This window comes from Salmo salar, chromosome 14, assembly GCF_965601325.2.
Source record: "Salmo salar chromosome 14, fSalSal1, whole genome shotgun sequence".
NCBI classification, from domain to species: domain Eukaryota; kingdom Metazoa; phylum Chordata; class Actinopteri; order Salmoniformes; family Salmonidae; genus Salmo; species Salmo salar.
In genome coordinates, this window is record NC_138304.1 from 102,036,098 (window position 1) to 102,058,117 (window position 22,020).

General features: G+C 43.0%; 2 protein-coding genes across 5 annotated transcripts in view; both read left to right on the top strand.

The window, feature by feature from the left end:
- LOC106595999 (macoilin-1) overlaps window positions 1-5,988 on the top strand; it is a 15,356-nt gene extending 9,368 nt beyond the window's left edge. For both annotated transcript variants that reach the window (XM_045695053.2, XM_045695054.2), the window contains exons 9-11: window positions 114-234; window positions 887-1,061; window positions 1,966-5,988. In XM_045695053.2, coding sequence (XP_045551009.2) covers window positions 114-234; window positions 887-1,061; window positions 1,966-2,168 — 499 coding nt within the window. In that variant the 3' untranslated portion in view covers window positions 2,169-5,988. The remainder of the gene's footprint in view (window positions 1-113; window positions 235-886; window positions 1,062-1,965) is intronic.
- A 518-nt stretch (window positions 5,989-6,506) lies between these two features.
- On the top strand, window positions 6,507-21,689 carry LOC106570696 (low density lipoprotein receptor adapter protein 1-A). Of its 3 annotated transcripts, none has more exons than XM_014143168.3 (9): window positions 6,507-6,696; window positions 13,800-13,942; window positions 14,330-14,442; window positions 14,643-14,757; window positions 16,379-16,451; window positions 18,068-18,157; window positions 18,664-18,800; window positions 18,896-18,930; window positions 20,431-21,689. In XM_014143168.3, the coding sequence occupies exons 1-9, from the start codon at window positions 6,612-6,614 to the stop codon at window positions 20,570-20,572; spliced, it is 933 nt and encodes a 310-aa protein (XP_013998643.3). In that variant the 5' UTR covers window positions 6,507-6,611; the 3' UTR covers window positions 20,573-21,689. The 3 variants fall into 3 exon arrangements, with proteins under 3 accessions (XP_013998643.3, XP_013998644.3, XP_013998642.3); XM_014143169.3 differs by lacking the exon at window positions 6,507-6,696 and adding an exon at window positions 11,730-12,301; XM_014143167.3 differs by lacking the exon at window positions 6,507-6,696 and adding an exon at window positions 12,412-12,835.
- The last annotated feature ends 331 nt before the right edge of the window (window positions 21,690-22,020 follow it).

The following is a 22,020-nucleotide window of genomic DNA, read 5'->3' on the forward strand; positions in this document are numbered from 1 at the left end:
CTCTCCCCCTCTCTCTCTATATCCCCTCCTCTATCTATCCCCTCCCTTCTCTCTCATACAAATATATTGAACAGTGTTTCTTCCCCCTGTAACTCCTGTTTTCTCTCTGTCAGGGGTGAGTGTACTGACTCCCTGCGTGGTCGGATCAGAGAGTTGGAAACGGAGTGTAAGAAACTCAGCATCGACATGAAACTCAAAGAAGAGCACATTAGAGAGCTGGAGGGGAAATGCCAGGTGAGTTTACATTACTTTAGATACTTCCTGGATCCTTTCTGTGAGATCACTGTGAGAACCTAAGCAGGGTGCTGCTGATTCCTTACTGGGACACGGCTGAAACTAGATTGTGGCTGAAAACATGTTCCTTTGCTTCATTTACTCTCTGTTCCAGATCGACTTACAGTAGTGAGTGCATAAATGTTCTTACATGTTCATACTGGACCCCCCCCCCCCCCCCCCCCCCCCGTGGGAATGGAACCCACAGCCCTGGTATTACAAGCACCGTGTTCTACCAACTGAGCCACACTGGACACCTTATGAGGAGTTAGTTTTGTGTTTTCAGATGCTCATGATGAGGTATGGCTGTCTAATCTCTATTCTCTCTCTCTCCTCGCTCCTCGATCCTCTCCTCTCCTCCCTCCTCCTGTCTCTCCCTCCTGTCTCTCCCCCCTGTCTCTCTCCTCCCTCCTCCTCTCTCTCCTCCCTCCTCCTCTCCCTCCTCCTTTCTCTCCTCCCTCCTCCTTTCTCTCCTCCCTCCTCCTGTCTCTCCTCCCTCCTGTTTCTCCCTCCTCCTGTCTCTCCTCCCCGTCCTCTCTCCTCCTTCCTTCTCTCTCTCCTCCCTCCTCCTGTCTCTCCTCCCTCTTCTCTCTCCCCCCCTCCTTCTCTCTAGGAGCTGCGTAAGTACAAGGAGAATGAGAAGGACATGGAGGTGTTAATGTCGGCGCTGTCGGCCATGCAGGATAAAACCCAGCACCTGGAGAACAGCCTGTCTGCTGAGACCAGGATCAAACTAGACCTCTTCTCTGCCCTGGGGGACGCCAAAAGACAGCTGGAGATCGCACAAGGTACACTTCCCTTACCTGACCCACTGCCGCACTACTACAGTGACCAGCTTCTAGCTGAGTCATTGTGTTCATAGACTCTAGGATCAAACTCTGACGGCTGGGGATTCCACAAGGTACAGTAACATTTACCTCAGGTGTTCATCTACCATTACATAAACAGGATGCTCCACGAGGTACATTAACATTTACCTCAGGTTTTCATCTACCATTACATAAACAGGATGCTCCACAAGGTACAGTAACATTTACCTCAGGTTTTCATCTACCATTACATAAACAGGATGCTCCACAAGGCACAGTAACATTTACCTCAGGTTTTCATCTACCATTACATAAACAGGATGCTCCACAAGGCACAGTAACATTTACCTCAGGTTTTCATCTACCATTACATAAACAGGATGCTCCTCAAGGTACAGTAACATTTACCACAGGTTTTCATCTACCATTACATAAACAGGATGCTCCACAAGGTACAGTAACATTTACCTCAGGTTTTCATCTACCATTACATAAACAGGATGCTCCACAAGGTACAGTAACATTTACCTCAGGTTTTCATCTACCATTACATAAACAGGATGCTCCTCAAGGTACAGTAACATTTACCTCAGGTTTTCATCTACCATTACATAAACAGGATGCTCCACAAGGTACAGTAACATTTACATCAGGTTTTCATTTTCCTTTACATAAACAGGATGCTCCACAAGGTACAGTAACATTTACCTCAGGTTTTCATCTACCATTACATAAACAGGATGCTCCACAAGGTATACAAGGTGTTCTGCTATTCGACCCAGAGATGTAAATTAGCAACATGAAGAAAATGACAACAAAGTGAGAAGACACATTTCCTACTGTGATCTAACGCTCCTCTCTCTCTCCCTCCTCCTTCCCCCAGGTCAGATCCACCAGAGAGACCAGGAGATAGCAGAGTTGAAGCAGAAGATAGCTGAGGTGATGGCGGTGATGCCCAGCATCTCCTACAGCAACGACAGCAGCAGCCTCAGCCCCGTTACCCCACACTACTCCTCCAAGTTCATGGACAATAGTCCCTCTTCCCTGGATCCCAACGCTTCTGTCTACCAGCCACTCAAAAAGTGACAATAACACACACATTAATACACACTAACACACACACACACTTACAAGAATACAGATTTACAAAGACGGCATACATAGTCACATCCACCCATACATACGTAGTCGCATCCACCCATACATACGTAGTCACATCCACTCATACATTCGTAGTCACATCCACTCATACATTCGTAGTCACATCCACTCATACATACGTAGTCACATCCACTCATACATACGTAGTCGCATCCACTCATACATACGTAGTCGCATCCACCCATACATACGTAGTCGCATCCACCCATACATACGTAGTCGCATCCACCCATACATACAGACACAAACTCTTCTGGTCATGTTTTGTGGAAGCGATTGGAAATGATCTCGGCGCTGTCTAGGACGAGCTTCTCCAAAGTGTTTTGGTTGTGTTTTGGTTGTGTTTTGGTTGTGTTTTTGGAACCAGTTGCGGTCGGAGTCCCAGCCCCGTCGTTCTGTTGTTCTCAGTATGTTCCCATGGTGATGCCTTAGTTTATTTTTTATTTTTTTTGGAACAGCTGGAGAGGTAAAACTACACGAGGGAAGGTGTTTATGTTTTGTGTTTTGAACTGGTAAGAGTAAAGGGACATCGGGTTGACTGTATCCTGAAGGAGTGTTCTGAGGGGAGAGAGATGCAGATGAGGACTGACTGGTTAGTTGGTATAAATGTCTAGAAAGACTCATCGTCTTGCTCTCTCTCTCTGTGCTTCATGTTCTCTCTGTCAGCGCTTCATGTTCTCTCTCTCTCTCTCTCTCTCTCTCTCAGTGCTTCATGTTCTCTCTCTCTCTCTCTCTCTCTCTCTCTCTCTCTCTCTCTCAGTCAGTGCTTCATGTTCGCCATCTCCTTTTTCTTTCTGTCCATTTTGTTCAGCAGGTTTTGTCCCAGCTTAAAGTTAGTCTTTGTATGATGGGACTATTATACTACTCTACATTTTTGCTTTTAAATGAGAGGAAGCTGAAACATTTGAAGTGGTATCTTCTGTGAGTTTGATTATGAATGGAAAAGTACTTTGTTGATGTTTTGGTATTATCGCCATTTACTTAAATATGTGTTTTTTATTTTTATTTTTAAAGAACACATTTCAATTTAGTTATGACCATAACAATGGTAAAGTAGATTTCTCTGTACCAATGGTCTTGGAAAGATCACCAATTTGTACATCAACTCAAATTCACTCTTTACTCCAAACAACATCCGGGATTTATCAATTAACTCCAACACTCCGGTCAAGAAATACATATCTTTCAGAATTGGATTGTCAATGGAGATGACCTGGTACTGCCTAAAGGTTAAGATATGACCTGGTACTGTCTAAAGGTTAAATTATGACCTGGTACTGCCTAAAGGTTAAGATATGACCTGGTACTGCCTAAAGGTTAAGATATGACCTGGTACTGCCTAAAGGTTAAGATATGACCTGGTACTGCCTAAAGGTTAAGATATGACCTCGTACTGCCTAAAGGTTAAGATATGACCTGGTACTGCCTAAAGGTTAAGATATGACCTGGTACTGCCTAAAGGTTAAGATATGACCTGGTACTGCCTAAAGGTTAAATTATGACCTCGTACTGCCTAAAGGTTAAGATATGACCTGGTACTGCCTAAAGGTTAAGATATGACCTGGTACTGCCTAAAGGTTAAATTATGACCTGGTACTGCCTAAAGGTTAAGATATGACCTGGTACTGCCTAAAGGTTAAATTATGACCTGGTACTGCCTAAAGGTTAAGATATGACCTGGTACTGCCTAAAGGTTAAGATATGACCTGGTACTGCCTAAAGGTTAAGATATGACCTGGTACTGCCTAAAGGTTAAGATATGACCTGGTACTGCCTAAAGGTTAAGATATGACCTGGTACTGCCTAAAGGTTAAATTATGACCTGGTACTGCCTAAAGGTTAAATTATGACCTGGTACTGCCTAAAGGTTAAGCAATGTCATATGTTTGCTGCAAATGCACTCAAACCTGTCTATCCTTTTGGACCAAATTAGAATCTGTCGTTAGGCCATATTACTAAAAACCTACTGGATTTAATGATGTCTAGGTAACTGATGTTTACCAGTTGTAAATTTCACTGTGCCTTGCAAATTACTTTTTTTTTTAAAGTAGTGAGTATAATGGGTTACTTCGCCAATCTTGATATAGGACCCGGGGCGGTCTCAATAATGTAAGCTTGCTTCCTTTCATTCTACCCTTTCCTTCGTGATCTCTGATCTGGCAGGTGGAAGCAACATATGGTGAAAGCCCTCTCACCTATCATGAAGGAAAGGAGATGAAGTAAGGAAGCCAGTGTAGTGGATTGAGATGTCCCCCATCTCGTACCATCTCCCATGCAGCCCCAGTCTCCTTTATATTAAGCCCCATACTCTTAGACCCCGGTCAGTGTTGTCTTATTAACAAGGAAAGGAAACAAATTGATTTGGTATTATGAATGAACCTGGTCTGCCAAACAGCTATTAAATACATCTATCTGGTCAGGCCAAGGGGTCAGTAGATCAAACTCCAGGCTCTTATGTCCACTACTACGGTGGCCCAGAGTGGACATCTATTTGTTTACAACCAAGGTTGAGGTCAATTCCATTTCAATTCAGGAAGTAAAAAAATTGGAATGTCAGTAATCGTCAATGCTTTTTAATGAGGAAACATTTGGAATTTGGTTAACTTTTTATTTTTTCTGAATTGAAATGGAATTGAGCCCCAACCCTGTTTTACAGCCATGTACATTATTACATACCGATGAATGTTATAGTTTCTTTCAGTTCAAAGTGCCACGTTTTGGTGTTTCTTAATTGCATCCCCTCTCCCATTCATTAGATTGATGTATCTCTAGCTTGCTTTAGGTTTGGATAAAAACCATCAGAGCTACACGTTGTTGTTGTGTTCATATATTTGACATTATTTGGTTCTGATGTTTTGTTTTTAGGTCGATCAGAGAGCAGGTACAGTAACGGCTAAATTCACTCGCTGCTTTTGTTACTGATTTGGTTGCAGCTGTTTTTTTTCTCCTCCTGCATCATGTTTTTAATTCTCTCCTGCTAGCCTGAGTCCCAGATCTGTTTTTCTGTTCGTCCCAACTCCTTATGGAATCGTCATGCAAAACAATTGGCTTGAAAGACTACATTTTGAGTCGGCAAGAGCACAAACATATCTGGGACCAAGCTAATCTCTTTCCAACTGGGATGATGATGATGATGATGATAATGATGAAGATAATAGTGTGAAGTTTTGTTTTGGGAAGTTACACCCTGCCCACTGGGCACACGCTCGTTGAATCGATGTTGTTTCCATGTCTTTTCAATGACATTACGTTGAGCCAACATGAAATAGGGGTTCAGTTGACATCTGTGCAGTTTGACCATATGCTGTGTTTTTTGCTGTAGGGTGAAGTTGCCCCTAGATGCTGATTATTGTTTTTTTTTTGGGGGGGGGGGGGGGGTCAGTTTTACATTTCTCCACTATTGTTAAAATTAGGATTAGGGGAGTGGAATCTGATTCTGGGTCGGTACCTAGATGAAATTTAACCCCTAAAAACGTTGTGTTTTCTACCTGGAAAGTATTGGTGTGGATCCACAGTAACGGACTTGTGACCTGTTGTAAAGATGTTCTATATGTTTTAGTGGCAAAGAATTTTTGTTTTGTTTTGTTGTTGTTCCACCATGTTGTTTTTCTCTCGATCTCAAAGTGATGATGATGATGATGATGTCGGCTGAGTCCAAACTTCTCTCACTTTGGGGCCATCACCTGGAATTAAAAAAAAATGAGTCTTGCAGGCGATGATGACGATGCAAGCTGTTTGAGAACAATCTGTGTGTTGTATTTATTTCTCTCTCTCTCTCTCTCGGTTATTCATATCTCTGATGTTGACATCTGCCTATTCATCAGGCTCCTCTGTGGACTACTAAAGCACCAGAGCATTAACACATTGTACCTCCAATGACTGGAAAACTTGATGAGAAACTTAGAGTTCTTATTTGTCTGTGAACATACTTGCTTTCCTCTGGTGTACTTCAATACGGATTAGAATTGTATACAGCAGGAGAGGCGTTAACGTGTAGGACCACAAGGTGGTGACAGTACGTTATTTTTGTTGATAAAACTCATAACTGTTGCGCTTTAAAACATTTTAAAAAAAGTTGTAAAACATTGTGACAAGTAATCTATCATCTTCGTTATCACTTGTTGATATCACAGTTGCAGATAACAGGTAATAAAACAAAGGCAGTTTTTTTTTCATTAGTATTTTGGCCTGTTGGGATTCCCTCTCCTGACGTATGTTTGCTGGGGATTACCCGTTCCGTTCATTAGCAGATATAGGGCCGCCCACCGGGTCCTAATTCAAGTCATCCCAAACACTGGAAGTCAACTACATTCTTTCGGAGCGGTCTACAAACTCTTTTTGTCTCGTTTTCTTGTCCTGAAGTCGGTGATGGATGCCTTAAGGTCGGCTGGAAGAGCGATCATCCGAAGTCCAAGTATCGCGAAACGTTCGTGGAATTCGGGCAAACATAAAAGTAAGTTTTTTTTATTTTTTGTTATAAAGTGAAAACTTCCTCTGATATTTGAACAAGTGAACAAGGCATTCGACAACCAAACAATTGTTTTAGTAGTGTAACTACAGCGAATTATTAACACTTGCCAGTTTGTTTTTGTTTGTGGGTCCAATTTTCATGATATGCCGAATTTCGGATCGTTTGTTGGCTACTTAGTAACACTTGTTACATCCAGTGCAACGTTTGTACATAATTTCATCAATCATATATCATGGCATGTTTTTCATTAGTTCACTCACTAGGCTAGCCTACTGTTGTCATTATTGGTGGTACAATTACGCTACCAATCAAGTAAAAAACATGGAGCAACTACGTGTTTCCTATTAAATTAACCCGGTCGCAATATAATACGGCTTTTTCTATTGTTTTGTTCTAGGGATTTTGATAGAACTGGCAGTGTAGGCTGAGGACATTCCTATCTAGTGATCCACTATCCCCAAGTCTTCCCAATTTATGAGATCAGAGCCTGAAATGCACCACACCCTTGATAACCATATTCATCTCTCATGCAATGACTTAATTGCATGTTTGGATAACAGTACTCTATTTCCTGTACACGGTCTACTTTGTCCCTATATTGGGGACTCTTTATTTTTGTATTATTATTATTTTTTTACTGATACTGTTCAGTGTACTATTACAGTAGCCTAATAAGGGTTATTTTGCCTGTACATAAATATCAGTTGTGTAAAAATACTTTAAAGTACTACTTAAGTCGTTTTTTTTGGTGTATTTCTACTTTTAAAACTTTTTTTTATTTCACTACATTCCTAAATAATGTACTTTTTACTCCATACATTTTCTCTGACACCAAAAAGTACTCGTTACATGTCGAGTGCTTAGCAGGACAGGAACATGGTCCAATTCATACACTTATCAACGTCCCTACTGCCTCTGATCTGGAGGACTCACTAAACAGAACATCCCTGGTCATCTCTACTGCCTCTGATCTGGAGGACTCACTAAACAGAGAACATCCCTGGTCATCTCTACTGCCTCTGATCTGGAGGACTCACTAAACAGAGAACATCCCTGGTCATCCCTACTGCCTCTGATCTGGAGGACTCACTAAACAGAGAACATCCCTGGTCATCTACTGCCTCTGATCTGGAGGACTCACTAAACAGAGAACATCCCTGGTCATCCCTACTGCCTCTGATCTGGAGGACTCACTAAACAGAGAACATCCCTGGTCATCCCTACTGCCTCTGATCTGGAGGACTCACTAAACAGAGAACATCCCTGGTCGTCCCTACTGCCTCTGATCTGGAGGACTCACTAAACAGAGAACATCCCTGGTCGTCCCTACTGCCTCTGATCTGGAGGACTCACTAAACAGAGAACATCCCTGGTCATCTCTACTGCCTCTGATCTGGAGGACTCACTAAACAGAGAACATCCCTGGTCATCTCTACTGCCTCTGATCTGGAGGACTCACTAAACAGAGAACATCCCTGGTCATCCCTACTGCCTCTGATCTGGAGGACTCACTAAACAGAGAACATCCCTGGTCATCCCTACTGCCTCTGATCTGGAGGACTCACTAAACAGAGAACATCCCTGGTCATCCCTACTGCCTCTGATCTGGAGGACTCACTAAACAGAGAACATCCCTGGTCATCTCTACTGCCTCTGATCTGGAGGACTCACTAAACAGAGAACATCTCTACTGGCTAAGTCCATCGGAATATTCTCTCACCCAGTTTGGAACCCTGTCAATGGAACTGGAATACAACACAGTAGCTGTTTTTGTACGCTAATGTAACAACTACCGGCACTGTGGGGGCATACTAAAGGTCAGTTGGCCACCCTATTCGCTACATAGTGCACTACTTTTGACCCAAGCCTTATGGGACCTTTGTCAATAGTAGTGCACTATGTAGAGAATAGGGTAGGATGCAGATTGTGTGCTAAATCTCACTTGATCCTGGGCTAGATGGGTGACTCGGTGGCAGCCGGAGAAACTAGAACTACTAATCACTATAGCCACGATAACAGCTACAGTCAGTAAATCCACACATTATCCATGTTATTAACCACATACTCAAATGGCTGCTCTGACAACCAAATAAATGTATTTCTAAATAAATGGAAGGTAGTCGTGGGTTGGTAAGATCAGGTGTGACCGTTCTAGCCAATGATGGGGCAGATATGCGTGTGACCAGGTGCAACTCTGATATATAAAGTGTTTTTCTCAGTTATTATATCCGTACATTCTCAACCAAACTTAGATTCTATCAAATAAGACGGAACGTAGCAAATAAACCATTAAATGTTTTGTTAACCACATGCAACACACTCTCATTGTCCTCCATACAAAAACTCCTCGCTTGGTGAGCTTAAAAAAATATATCCATAAACACCACCTGCTGGAGAAGACAGATTTTGGGCCCAGTAATCCCTCGTTCCTCTTCTCCTCTGGTCCGCAGCATGGCTGGGTTCAGGTTTGGGTACTGCTGGTGCTTCTTCCATTGTTAACGTACGCACACTTATGGATGTTGGGTTTTAGATAGGGGCCTCCCGAGTGGCGCAGCGGTCTAAATAAGAGGCTAAGGCACTGCATCTCAGTGCTCGAGGCGTCACTACAGACCCTGGTTTGATTCCAGGGGTGTATCACAACCGGCTGTGATCGGATATCTCATAGGGGAGCGCACAATTGGCCCAGCATAGTCCGGGTTAAGGGAGGGTTTGGCCGGGGTAGGCCGTCATTTGTAAAATAATAATTTGTTCTTAACTGGCTTGCCTCGTTAAATAACTCATGAAATCATGTTAAAGTTAACAACACAAAATGTAATGTTGATTTTTAACTGTGATGTAGAGCTACAGGGTGGAGGTAGGTAATGTTGATTTAACTGTGATGTAGAGCTACAGGGTGGAGGAAGGTAATGTTGCTTTAAAGCTACTGGCAGTGAGTGACCGGCTTTCTGGCTTTCAGAGTGTTTAGGTTGCCTGGGTCTGAATCTGTTTTCCAGGTTGGGGTTGGGGGGGGGGGGGGAAGTATTGTCATCACTACTAACCCATATCGTTCAGCCTGCAGGACTGGCCATGGTCAGACATGTACACTGGGGACAATATCTTCCTTTTGGATAGAAGTTGCCCTCAGGCACCGATGTATAATCCATTTACCGTCCCCCCCCCCCCCAAAAAAAACTCATTTTTCTCTGCAACGCCAAGGGCAATGTATACAACACACCTCACCCTCCCTTTCATCTTATCCAATGTCAAACAGATGGCTTTTGGGTTAGAGAGGGTTTTAAAACTGGGTTGAGGTAAAAGCCACCTTGGCAGTTTTTTCTTCTTCTCCCACAGCCTCTGACACATGGACCATCGGGTAATATTAGTCCATTTGAGGCCACATCACGTCCATATCACCAACAGTATTGCTTGTCCTCTTTATTACACAGTATTATAAGGCTCTGCTTATTTCCACAGTAACTACTATAGAATTAGGACCTATAATACTCATTAGGCATTTATTGTATGTATCAATTATGTTTGTTCAGTCACTTCTATAGTATCTACACTTAGTTCTGTGAAATCCATTTAGTTTTACCCCCCCCCCCCCCTCTAGTATGTGGTGACTTCTTCTGTGAATGTAATGTTTTTCCTCATTCTTATAGGTGTAGTTGACAGAGTTCTGAGAATTCACTATTATTGTTTGTTCAGTCATTTTATATCCGCCTTGAAATCCCTGGATTCTAATTGGCTGTTGATCGAGGGCTCTGACGCGTTCCCTGTTGCCGTGGCAATGTTTTTGTTACCTTTGATCTGCATTGGGACTGAGGGGTCGACCTCCCTGCGTTATCGTGTGTATGTCACTGTAGTCTAATCTATAGGTCCAACTTTACATTCAGAAACCTCACATGAACTTGAACCCTCTCTGGTCTTCTAAGAAGTATTTTCATTGGACATAGCCCTCAGGTCTTCTAAGAAGCAGTGTTTTCATTGGATGTGAGCCCTGTCAGTGTCAGAAGTCAGCTCTTAGTAGTCCAATGTCCCTAGATAACGTAGACTATGTAGACCTAAAGTGACACACTGGATCTATATGACAGAAAGGCATATCCTAGCCATCTCCATTTGTCCCTCCACTGTTGCCCTAATTTCTCTCTCTCCCTTTTCCATTCATCTTATCCCTCATACTTGAAGACTTGGTAATGATGCAAAGAAGCACTCAAGAACAAGTCCATCAGAAATCACTTCAGTTGACTTCTTCCTTCATAACCATCTCTGCTAAATTCTTTGATTTGAGAGATTGATAAGGGAAACTCATTAATGATGATCTTCAGGAGTGTGTTTCTTTGATGTCTTGTACGTTCAGCTGATTTCCCCTCACTAACCCCTGAACCTGAAGCCATCCATCTTGTTTTCTGGTCCTCAGGCAGTCAGTCAGGGTTCCATGCGCCTGCCTGGTCTTGCTGGAGCCTCCTCTCAAAGCAGAGCTGCATGTTACCACACACACACGTAATCCTCCTCATGATATACAGTGATGTTTATGGTCATTAGTCAGAATCATGGTTAACAATCCAGAAAACACTGGGATTGTTTTCTAGTTTTAAATGTAACCGTTCTGGGGATGGTGTGTATGTGGTAGCTCGCGTCTGTGAGAGAACGTCTATGTGGCGTGTCTGCATCTGTGTGTGTGAGAGACGAGGTCTGTGTACGTTTGCGAGGGAAGGTGTGTGTGTGTGTGCGTCTGCATCTCTGTGTGAGAGGTTTGTGCGTCTGCATCTGTGTGAGAGAGAAGGTCTGTGCGTCTGGGTGAGAGAGAAGGTCTGTGTGCGAGGGAATGTGTGTCTGCATCTGTGTGTATGGCAGTGTGCACCAGGCTACAGAACAGATAAGGAGAAAATGGACTTCGATCGTTAATATTACTCACTGCCCCCCATCTGGCTTCCTGTCTTTCCCCTTCAATTAAACAGGGAAGTAGGATGAAGTTAGCTACTGTGTGTTAAGGTTTAATTTGCCTGGTTACCCATCCACATGCCACGCCCACTAACGTTTCTTCTCCGTGACGAGTGCAGCTAGCGGTAGCACAGCAGGCTAGGCGTTGGCAGCTAGCGGTAGCACAGCAGGCTAGGCGTTGGCAGCTAGCGGTAGCACAGCAGGCTAGGCGTTGGCAGCTAGCGGTAGCACAGCAGGCTAGGCGTTGGCAGCTAGCGGTAGCACAGCAGGCTAGGCGTTGGCAGCTAGCGGTAGCACAGCAGGCTAGGCGTTGGCAGCTAGCGGTAGCACAGCAGGCTAGGCGTTGGCAGCTAGCGGTAGCACAGCAGGCTAGGCGTTGGCAGCTAGCGGTAGCACAGCAGGCTAGGCGTTGGCAGCTAGCGGTAGCACAGCAGGCTAGGCGTTGGCAGCTAGCGGTAGCACAGCAGGCTAGGCGTTGGCAGCTAGCGGTAGCACAGCAGGCTAGGCGTTGGCAGCTAGCGGTAGCACAGCAGGCTAGGCGTTGGCAGCTAGCGCTAGCACAGCCTATATCCATCTCATAATATTGACCCTGTTCTCAAACATGATTTGAATATAGCATCTGGACTTTGACCCACCTAGCTGCTTGGAAACTGGACAGATGCATGTGAGAACAACCTGGAGGTCATGACCTTCTACTGGTCTTGATCCCATAGAGTATATATCTCTATGGTTCAAACTTTATTATAGTTTTGTTATTTAAAAATAATAATAATATTAGTTTAGATTTTTATTTGAAATTCAGTTTAGTTTTAGTCAGTTTTCTGACTTGATTTACTGGTTATTTACTTTGATAAACATTTTTATTGTTTAATTTTTATGTATTAATTACTGTTTGGAAGAGAAAGTAGCTGTGGGAGTCTAGGAGACATTTGTGTTGTAGGCTTATAGTTTGTTTTTTGGAATGTCACTTCTTGCCACTGGGGGGCAGTAATGCATAAGGAGATGGGACCATAGACTTGGATTCACAACTCATCTCTGTGTCATGAGGGTTTCTGTGAGAGCATTGGCAGCACCGTTGAGGACATCTATATCTTGGGATAGTACATGTTCTTCTTCAAGAGTAAAATTCATTGGCTGCTTCCTTCATACAACCAGGTCATCAGGAGGGATCAGCCAATACACTTGGAAGTCCTACCCAGTTGAGTAAATGGAAGAAAGAAAAAAATAGCGAAAGTCCTCAAGGGCATTGCCCATGCGAACTTAGGTGGTTGTTTGGTTTCTCAAGCCTACTGACAGTTGTCTACAGACCAGAATATTCTCTCCGCTAACGCTTGGGATGCAAGGGTAGAAACCACAGCTTTGGATAAACAGCCATCCTTGCCTGCCAGAACTGGAGAGGTGACTCTGTAAACATGCCCCCCTTTTTTACCTCTTCCAGGTATTTCCACAGCTCAGACAGGGCACTGAATGCCCTGCCAGGTTGACCTTCTGACAGTCTTAGATACGAGGAAGCCATATTTCTGAAGAACTGCGGCCGAGATGCTTGCTGGATTCAACGTGCTGGCATCTTGCTGGGGTCCTGCTGCTCCATGGCTGTACTCTCTGATTTGCTGAAGTACAAAAGACTCTGCTTCCCTCATCAGTGGCTCCACCTATGTTGAGCAAGCTGCTGTAGAGTGAGGGTTGAAGTTTGCTGCCAGAGGATTCAGTGTGCATGCAAAGCGCTCACGCAGTGACTTCAGGAGGACCTGTGCCAACTGTTTTGCAACAGTAGTTGACTGCAAGTGTGACTCGCGGTTGAGACGACACCACATCAGACAGTGACTGGCTGTCAGTTTGAAGTCTGCGAACGGCTCCAGCAACTTCACAAGCTGCTCTAGCTTGGCCCAGTCACGCTCCGTGCTCACCCTCGGATTTCTTCCCTGTTAGTTAGTGATAGGCCTAGCTTGTGCATCATTATCACTAGCTATTTGAAACTTCCATCTACTTTCAGCATTAAACCCCATTTCATTTTTGGCCAAAGTTTAGAAGATAATAAAAGCCGTCAAATTGTTTAGTTTCAGTTTACTAAATTATTTATTTTAGTTTCAGTTTTCGTTTTACTATAATAACCTTGCTATTGTTGACACCCCCCCCCCCCCCCCCTTATTTCTTATCTCTAGAACTTCCTGAGAACTGGACCGACACGAGGGAGACTGTTGTAGATGGCATGACCTTTAACCTCCGCCACCTAGGCATGACCCTGGTGGACCAGGCCAAAGGAGAGGACCTATCAGCAGCTGCTGTCAAGAGGATCGTTGCCACGGTGAGCTGTGATGTCATACAAGTAGGAGGGATTGGAACTTCAAAGCACAGGAAGTTCCTAAACTCTTGATTATATTTTTGGTCTTGATTGTTTCTGCTCTCAAGAACAGCATTTTTTTCCCCTCCTCCTGCTTCAAGATAACAAAATGACGTGGCATGTTCCTTTTAGAAACAAAAGATAAATTAGCTGTATTGGTTTCATTATATTGTTTATAGTCTTATCTTAGCATCAATGCTTACTGATGATAGATATATCTTGCTTTTATTGTGATTATTTTAAAATCTTTGTCTAATTATTGTTATCTCATGTTGATCCAGGCCATAGCCTTTAGGAATAATTGATTTGTAATGAATCTATGTTCTCTGTCATCAACTCTATCCCCTCCAGGCCAAAGCGGGAGGTAAGAAGCCTCAGAAGGTGTCTCTGAAGGTTTCTCCTCAGGGTATAATGCTCTACGATAGTCTGACCAACCAGCTGCTAGACAACATCTCCATATACAGGTGGGTGTGTGGTAGGGAGAGGGGAAATGTCTTTGAAAACATAACTCCCTACAGGAGACCAGACCTCAACAGAGCTGGGTGATACCTCTCTCTCTTTCTCTCCTCTCTCTCTGAGGACGCTTGCCATTTTGAACCATAACTGTAACTGCTGAATTTATTTTGCCCTCTGACATTTTAACCTTTGCACTTGTATCCTGCAGGATATCCTACTGCACGGCAGACAAGCTGCACGACAAGGTGTTTGCCTACATTTCCCAGAACACCCTCAACGGAACACTGGAGTGCCACGCCTACCTCTGCTCCAAGAGGAAGGTGGTGAGTGTGAACTGACACAACCCCTGTAATCTGAAAGGACTGGATGAGTTTAAGAAATATTCTTATGCCTCTGCTTGGACCTCCTGTAGGCTAACTGAATTATATATTTGTTTTGCCTATCTACACTGAACAAAAATATAAATGCAACATGTAAAGTGTTGGTCCCATGTTTCATGAGCTGAAAGAAAAGATCCCAGAAATGTTCCATATTGCACAAAAAGCTCATTTCTCTCAAATGCTGTGCACAAATTTGTTTATATACATGTTAGAGAGCATTTATCCTTTGCCAAGCTAATCCATCCACCTGACAGGTGTGGCATATCAAGCTGCTGATTAAACAGCATGATTACACAGGTGCACCTTGTGCTGGGGTACAATAAAAAGCCACTCTAAAATTGTGCAGTTTTGTCACACAACACAATGCCACAGATGTCTCTAGTTTTGAGGGAGCGTGCAACTGGCATGCTGACTGCAGGAATGTCCACCAGAGCTGTTTCCAGAGAATTGAATGTTCATTTCTCTACCGTAAGCCGCCTCCAACATCATTTTAGAGAATTTGGCAGTATGTCCCACTGGCTTCACTGTGTGCTGATGTCACTGTTTTTAAAAGTTATCTGTGACCAACAGATGCATATCTGTATTCCCACTCATGTGAAATCCATAGAGTAGGTCCTAATGCATTTATGTCAATTGACTGATTTCCTTATATGAACTAGAATGGTGAAATCTTTTAAAATTGTTGCATGTTGATTTTAAAAATATATTTTTATTGCTATCTTTCAGTTGTGTGAACACTAAAGCAGTGTTTTCCAACCCTGGTCCTCCAGTACCCCCCCAACAGTACAGTTTCATTTGTAACCCTTGTCAAACACACCTCGTTTAACTCATTGAGGGGCTTAATGAATAGTTGAATCAAGTGTGCTTGTCCAGGGTTACAGTACTGGAGGACCAGGGTTACAGTACTGGAGGACCAGGGTTACAGTACTGGAGGACCAGGGTTACAGTACTGGAGGACCAGGGTTACAGTACTGGAGGACCAGGGTTACAGTACTGGAGGACCAGGGTTGAGGAAACGCTGATTTAGGGAAGGGGATAGACACGGAAATGACTCCACTCCTCAGAACAGGATCGAACAACCTTCCTACTATAACTACTGGTTGTGCAGGGTTTTGTTCCATTCCTGCTCTAACCCAGCTGACTCTACTAATCAGTTGCTCAACAGGACTTTGAGCACCTGAATCGGGTGTATTAAAGCAGGGCTGGAACAAAAGCCTGCCTTAAAACATGTTTGCTTCCATTATAACCCCTACATCTGACTGGCCTTCTCTCGTTCCTCCGGGGGAAACATTAGAAGGTTGCACTCCTCGCATCTCCTTTTCGACTGCCTGTGTTGCTGGGAATCTGGAGAACACTAATACATATTTTTCCTTAATAAAAGTGTGTTTTTCAAAGGGTATTTTTCAATAACGTTTGTATGTTGTCCCATTAAAATAATCTGTACTCTTAATTCCCCCCTCGCGTAGGCTTACAAGTGTCCTTTGATTGCTAATGAAAGTTAATGTTGTTTCATTGGGTCTTAGAGCATTATAACAGTTTTGTGAATGGTCTCTTTCTCTCCTAGGCCCAGGCAGTGACTCTGACTGTAGCACAAGCCTTTAGAGTGGCCTTTGAGTTCTGGCAGGTTGCCAAAGAAGGTAGGTTGCTCTTCACCCTGCTACCATCCAGAAGGTGAGGTCTGTACAAGTGCATCAAAGCTGAGGCTGGAAAAACTGCTTCCATCTCAAGGCAATCAGACTGTTTTTAAATAGTCACCACTAGCCAGCCTCCGCCCAGTTCACCTGCCCTGAACTTGTAGTCATTGTCACTAGCCGGCTACATATACAGACATGGAATCCCTGGTCACTTTAATGTTTACATAGTGCTTTACCCACTTCGTGTGTGTATATATACTGTATTCTAGTTAAGGCCATCCTATTCAACTATTTCTGTGATGTTACATATACTGTTCTTCAGCTATATATATCATACTAGCATATATGCATGCGTGTATGCATGCGTGCGTGTATGCATGCGTGTATGTATGCATGCATATATGCATGCGTGTATGCATGCGTGTATGTATGTATGCATGTATGTATGTATGCGTGTATGCATGCGTGTATGCATGTATGTGTGGTATGTATGCATGCGTGTATGTGTGGTATGTATGCATGCGTGTATGCATGTATGTGTGGTATGTATGTATGTATGCATGCATGCGTGGTATGTATGCATGCATGCATGTATGCATGCATGCGTGGTATGTATGCATGCATGTATGCATGCATGCATGTATGCATGCATGCGTGGTATGTATGCATGCATGTATGCATGCATGCATGTATGCATGCATGCGTGGTATGTATGCATGCATGTATGCATGCATGCATGTATGCATGCATGCATGTATGCATGCATGCGTGTATGTATGCATACAGACTCCGACATTGCTCGTCCGTATGTATGCATACAGACTCCGACATTGCTCGTCCGTATGTATGCATACAGACTCCGACATTGCTCGTCCTATTACTTTTTAGATTGTTAGATATTACTGTCGGAGCTAGAAGCACAGTGTTGGGGGCCTTTAAATGAAGTCAGGCATGGTTTGTCTGATGTTATTTCTATGTAAAATATTCTGTCACAAGTGTTGTTTTTGTGCTCAATGGTGGATCTATTCATAACATCTGTTTTTAAATGTGTGTATGCAGCCAATAACATTCTTTTTTTATTTTATTTATTTTATTTTTTTTACACACAACCCAGGAGATGAAACACGCACACTTACATTTATTAACACGCGTCACAAGGTCGCAGTTTAACGTTTTCTATATGAAATCAAATGTTATTATCACATGCGGCGAATACAACCGGTGTAAACTTTACTGTGAAATGCTTCCTTACGAGCCCATTTTACACAAATCCAGAGTTAAAAAGTAAGAAATCTTCTATTGGGGGGGGGGGGGGGGGGAATGGTGACACCAAATAACAGCAACGTGTCTATGTACAAGGAGTACCGGTGCAGGTGTACAAGGTAGTTGAGGTGATATGTAGGTAGGGGTGAATAGGGAATCAGGACAGATAATACACAAGAGTAGCAGCGTGTGTATTAACAGTCTGGGTTGAGTCCAGTGAGTCAGTCGGTGCAAAAACAATAATAGGCGGTCAAAGCAAATAGTCTGGGTAGCTGCTTTGATTAATTGTTTCTGCAGTCTTTTAGCTTGGGGGTAGAAGCTGTGTGTGTGTTTATGGTAGTTTCTGTGTCTTGTAGAGAAGAGGGTGAAGTCTGGCTCGGCTGGAGAAGCAACCGGCAGCTCCCAATTAGAAGGATCCAACAGCCTGGCTAGTCTGAAAGGAGAAGGTAAGGTGATCACAACACTGAAGCTGCATTTTCACATGCAGCCCAATTCATTTATTTATTTCTCACCAATCCGATCAGCTGTGAAAAATATCAGAAGTGGACTGGCTGTGTAAGCGCAGCCTCAGACCCACGCGCTCTCCATCTTTATCCAATGCACACATTCAGAAGATACAAAATACCTTGTTTATTTTTAAATATATTGTTCAACAGATTTATTTTACGATGAATGCAGTAGTTGTACGTCTCTCTGGATAAGAGCATCTGCTAAATGACTACAGTGTAAATCAGAATAACATTTACTTTGTTATTTAGCAATGAAACGTCTTTCCGATATCTTCTCTTTTCCTCCTACTGCGGCCTTGGTTGGATCCTTAGGATTTAAGCCTGAATTTATTTTAAATTAAAAATAAATACATTTGTAAGCAGTTGGAGTCCAACTGTAAACACTCAACTTTACTGACTTGATTGGCTTGTTTATTTATTTTTAATTTTTTTTGTCTCCATAGATGTTGCCATGGGTAACCTACTGGACCTGGAGGAACGGACTCATGTTGCCGTGGTTCTGGAAACCAATGGCAACGAGGAGTTACAGGTGGACGTCCACACTGCTCCCGAGAACATTGATTACAACAACACTGTCTGGGTACGTCTCAAATCATCCATCAAGCGTTTCTGTCTAAATGGGAGAAAAATATTTTGGCTACAAACTCACAATCTCTCTCTCTCTCTCTCTTGCAGGAAATTGAGGAAGACTTGGATGAGGCTTTTTCTAGGTAAGACACTCGTCCTAAAATGTATCTGTTGTCAATAAGCTAGGCACTTCTTGCTGCTGATTTTGACAACATAAATCAATCAGCTCATTGATTTTTCTCAGATGAAATTTCCCTGAGATTGATTACAGCTTTTGGAGAATGACTCAACAGCTCCGTCTAGAATGGACCTTCAGACTTACAAGATTAGACTAGAGAAATAGTCAGAGGTAGAGATGATACAGAGAGCAGGGTCGGCCTCAATTCAGAATGAATCATACATTTCAATTATTGAATTTGAATTGAAGCGGTGAACAGGATATAAAATTGCAATTAGAATTTGAATTAAAAGAAATATAATTTAAATCCAAATACCTCTTATGTTAAATATTAGGTGTAGTCTGTACAAATATACATCTTGTACATCAAACATGTTGTTATATAAAATATTGTTGAAACAATAGATTTTTAGGACAAACTCTTCAAGGAAAACAAAACCTGTATGTAAATATTCAAAAATATTACATTTAATTAATCAGTTACATTTTGTCCAATAAAGAAGCCAAACAGATTAAGTGTATATAATTGGCTATTCTAAGGTCTAAAGAGTATATGAACATTGTTTCCAGAGAAAAGTGGTATTATTTGGTAATACTATTATTATAATACTTAGCCTTTACGCTGTGCCTACCGTAAAATATTGACTAAGTACAGGGGAAGCAGGTCTTATTTAATTTCTTTATTCAGAATTCTCTTAATGTTACTTTTTTTAAACCAACTCCTGTCAACTTTTGTCAACTCCTACCAGACCCAATATCTCATGTATTGAATTGAGAGTTCAAGCAAGTTTTGTATAGGACCCACTGTTGTACATACCCCATCAGCCATACTACTTCCTTGTGTAGGACCCACTGTTGTACATGCCGCATCGGCCGTACTTCCTTGTATAGGACCCGCTGTTGTACATACCCCATCAGCCGTACTACTTCCTTGTGTAGGACCCACTGTTGTACATACTGCATCAGCCGTACTACTTCCTTGTATAGGACCCACTGTTGTACATACTGCATCAGTTCACTTCTGGTTGGGATCATTCAATGTCTGCTGGTCCTCTGTAGTGGAGCGGGTCAGGGTTAGAGTGGGTCCGCTGTAGTGGAGCGGGTTAGAGGGGCGTCCGCTGTAGTGGAGCGGGTTAGAGGGGGGTCTGCTGGTTCTCTGTAGTGGAGCGGGTTAGAGTGGGTCCGCTGTAGTGGAGCGGGTTAGAGGGGGGGTCTGCTGGTTCTCTGTAGTGGAGCGGTCAGGGTTAGAGTGGGTCCGCTGTAGTGGAGCGGGTTAGAGGGGGGTCCGCTGTAGTGGAGCGGGTTAGAGGGGGGGTCTGCTGGTTCTCTGTAGTGGAGCGGTCAGGGTTAGAGTGGTTTGAACACCCCACTCGGCTAATAATCTCTGCAGTGCATTACATGCATACCTACCTCTCTTAATTCCATCACATTTTCTTTCTCCCTTTCCATCTCTCCCCCCCTCCAGACTGGCGGTGTCCCGTACTAACCCCCAGGTCCTGGACGTTGGGGTGACCCCCCAGGATTGGCTGACAGAACCTGACTTGGCCAATGGGAACACATTCAACCAGAACACCACCAATGGAGATGACTTCTTATTTGTCTTCTGATTGGCTACCGGAGGCTCTTTGGCCTAATCCCAAATCAACCCCTAGGCCCTACGCTGGAGCTACAGTATACCATATTTGTGTCCTCCTCTCAGGTCTGCACAAATGCATAGGTCTAGGGCTCAATTTGAGATGGGGGGGGCCCATAGAGGTGTTGACTTTGGCTCCATTCCAAACCAGTCCCTTGCCTCTGTCCTTATTCCCAAGTTGACTCCCTCCCCCCTTATAGATCTGAATGGACTGCATAGGTTGAGAGCTTTCGGTTGAAATTCTGTCATTGCTTTTTTTTTTCTTTTTTTGAAGTTTCAACCAAGTTTTTAAAGATCTACATGGGGCCGCCAGGAAGAATCTATGGGTAGAGTCTAGGGATTTCAATTGGGGACTGACCCCCCCCCCCCCCCCCCCCCAAATCCTATTTACCGTTACGACCCCTGCCGTTACTTTTGTTCTTTCATTTCTATGTACTGCAGTAGTAGATAGTATTACTATTTGGACCATAGTAGGTGCTAGTCCTTTTTGGACCGTAGTAGTACTCTTTGGCCCATAGCAGTATGCAGTACTCTTTGGACTGTGGCAGTACTATTTGGACCATAAGTGGTACTATTTACCTATATATTTATTTTGTGTTGGTTATAATTTATATTTTTTTCTAACTAAAGATGGGATGTGTATGATTTCAGTCAGCTCTAAATCTCAATATAAATCTTAACTGTCACATTAAGTTTTGGATTAGTCTTCTACATAAACACACTTGATACTACAAAGCCTCAATACAGACCAAGCAAGACAATACATGTTGGTACTCCCTCCTCTGTATAGGGGATGTAGTCTTCGCATACTAGAGTTAAGTTCAGTTGCCATGAAACAGCAGAAAGCACTTTGGGGAAAAAAAGGTACTTCCTGAATTATTCCCCCCCCCCAGTTTCTTCAAAACTATTTATCCTGTTTGTGCCTTCTTAATGTGACCCAGGAAAGTTATGTACTATATTGAAATCCTTCCTTCCATGGCCAGTTTCACCCTGTTCTGTAGCCTATCTTGACCAATGCACCATGTAATACTGTACTGTATACCAGCAGAACTTTGAATAAAACTTTTTTAATCGTGCATATGAAATTAAAAGGATGTTTGGTCTACTTTTTTTTCTTGTTGCGTAACACCCACAGACAGAGGAGTGTGTTGCTGCCAGTGTTGTAAAATTCCAGTTACTTTACCAAAATGTTCTAGAAATTGTGATTGGTGTATTCTGGACTTCCTGCTTATTCCAGGAATCCTTCAATCTGTATTTCTGGATTACAAGGACATTTTGGGATAGCTTCCAGAATTTTGTAACCCTAGTTGCTTCTCATGCTATTTCATTTTTTTTATCTTTATTTAACTAGGCAAGTCAGTTAAGAACAAGTTCTTATTTACAATGACAGCCTAGGAACAGTGGGTTAACTGCCTTGTTCAG

Bases quoted from the DNA above. Each gene is read 5' to 3' on its own strand.
- LOC106570696 (XM_014143167.3), top strand. From the start codon at position 12,742: ATGTTCTTCTTCAAGAGTAAAATTCATTGGCTGCTTCCTTCATACAAC. The intron at 13,943-14,329 runs GTGAGCTGTGAT...TATCCCCTCCAG, and splicing joins TCAAGAGGATCGTTGCCACG to GCCAAAGCGGGAGGTAAGAA. The intron at 18,931-20,430 runs GTAAGACACTCG...CCCCCCCTCCAG, and splicing joins TTGGATGAGGCTTTTTCTAG to ACTGGCGGTGTCCCGTACTA.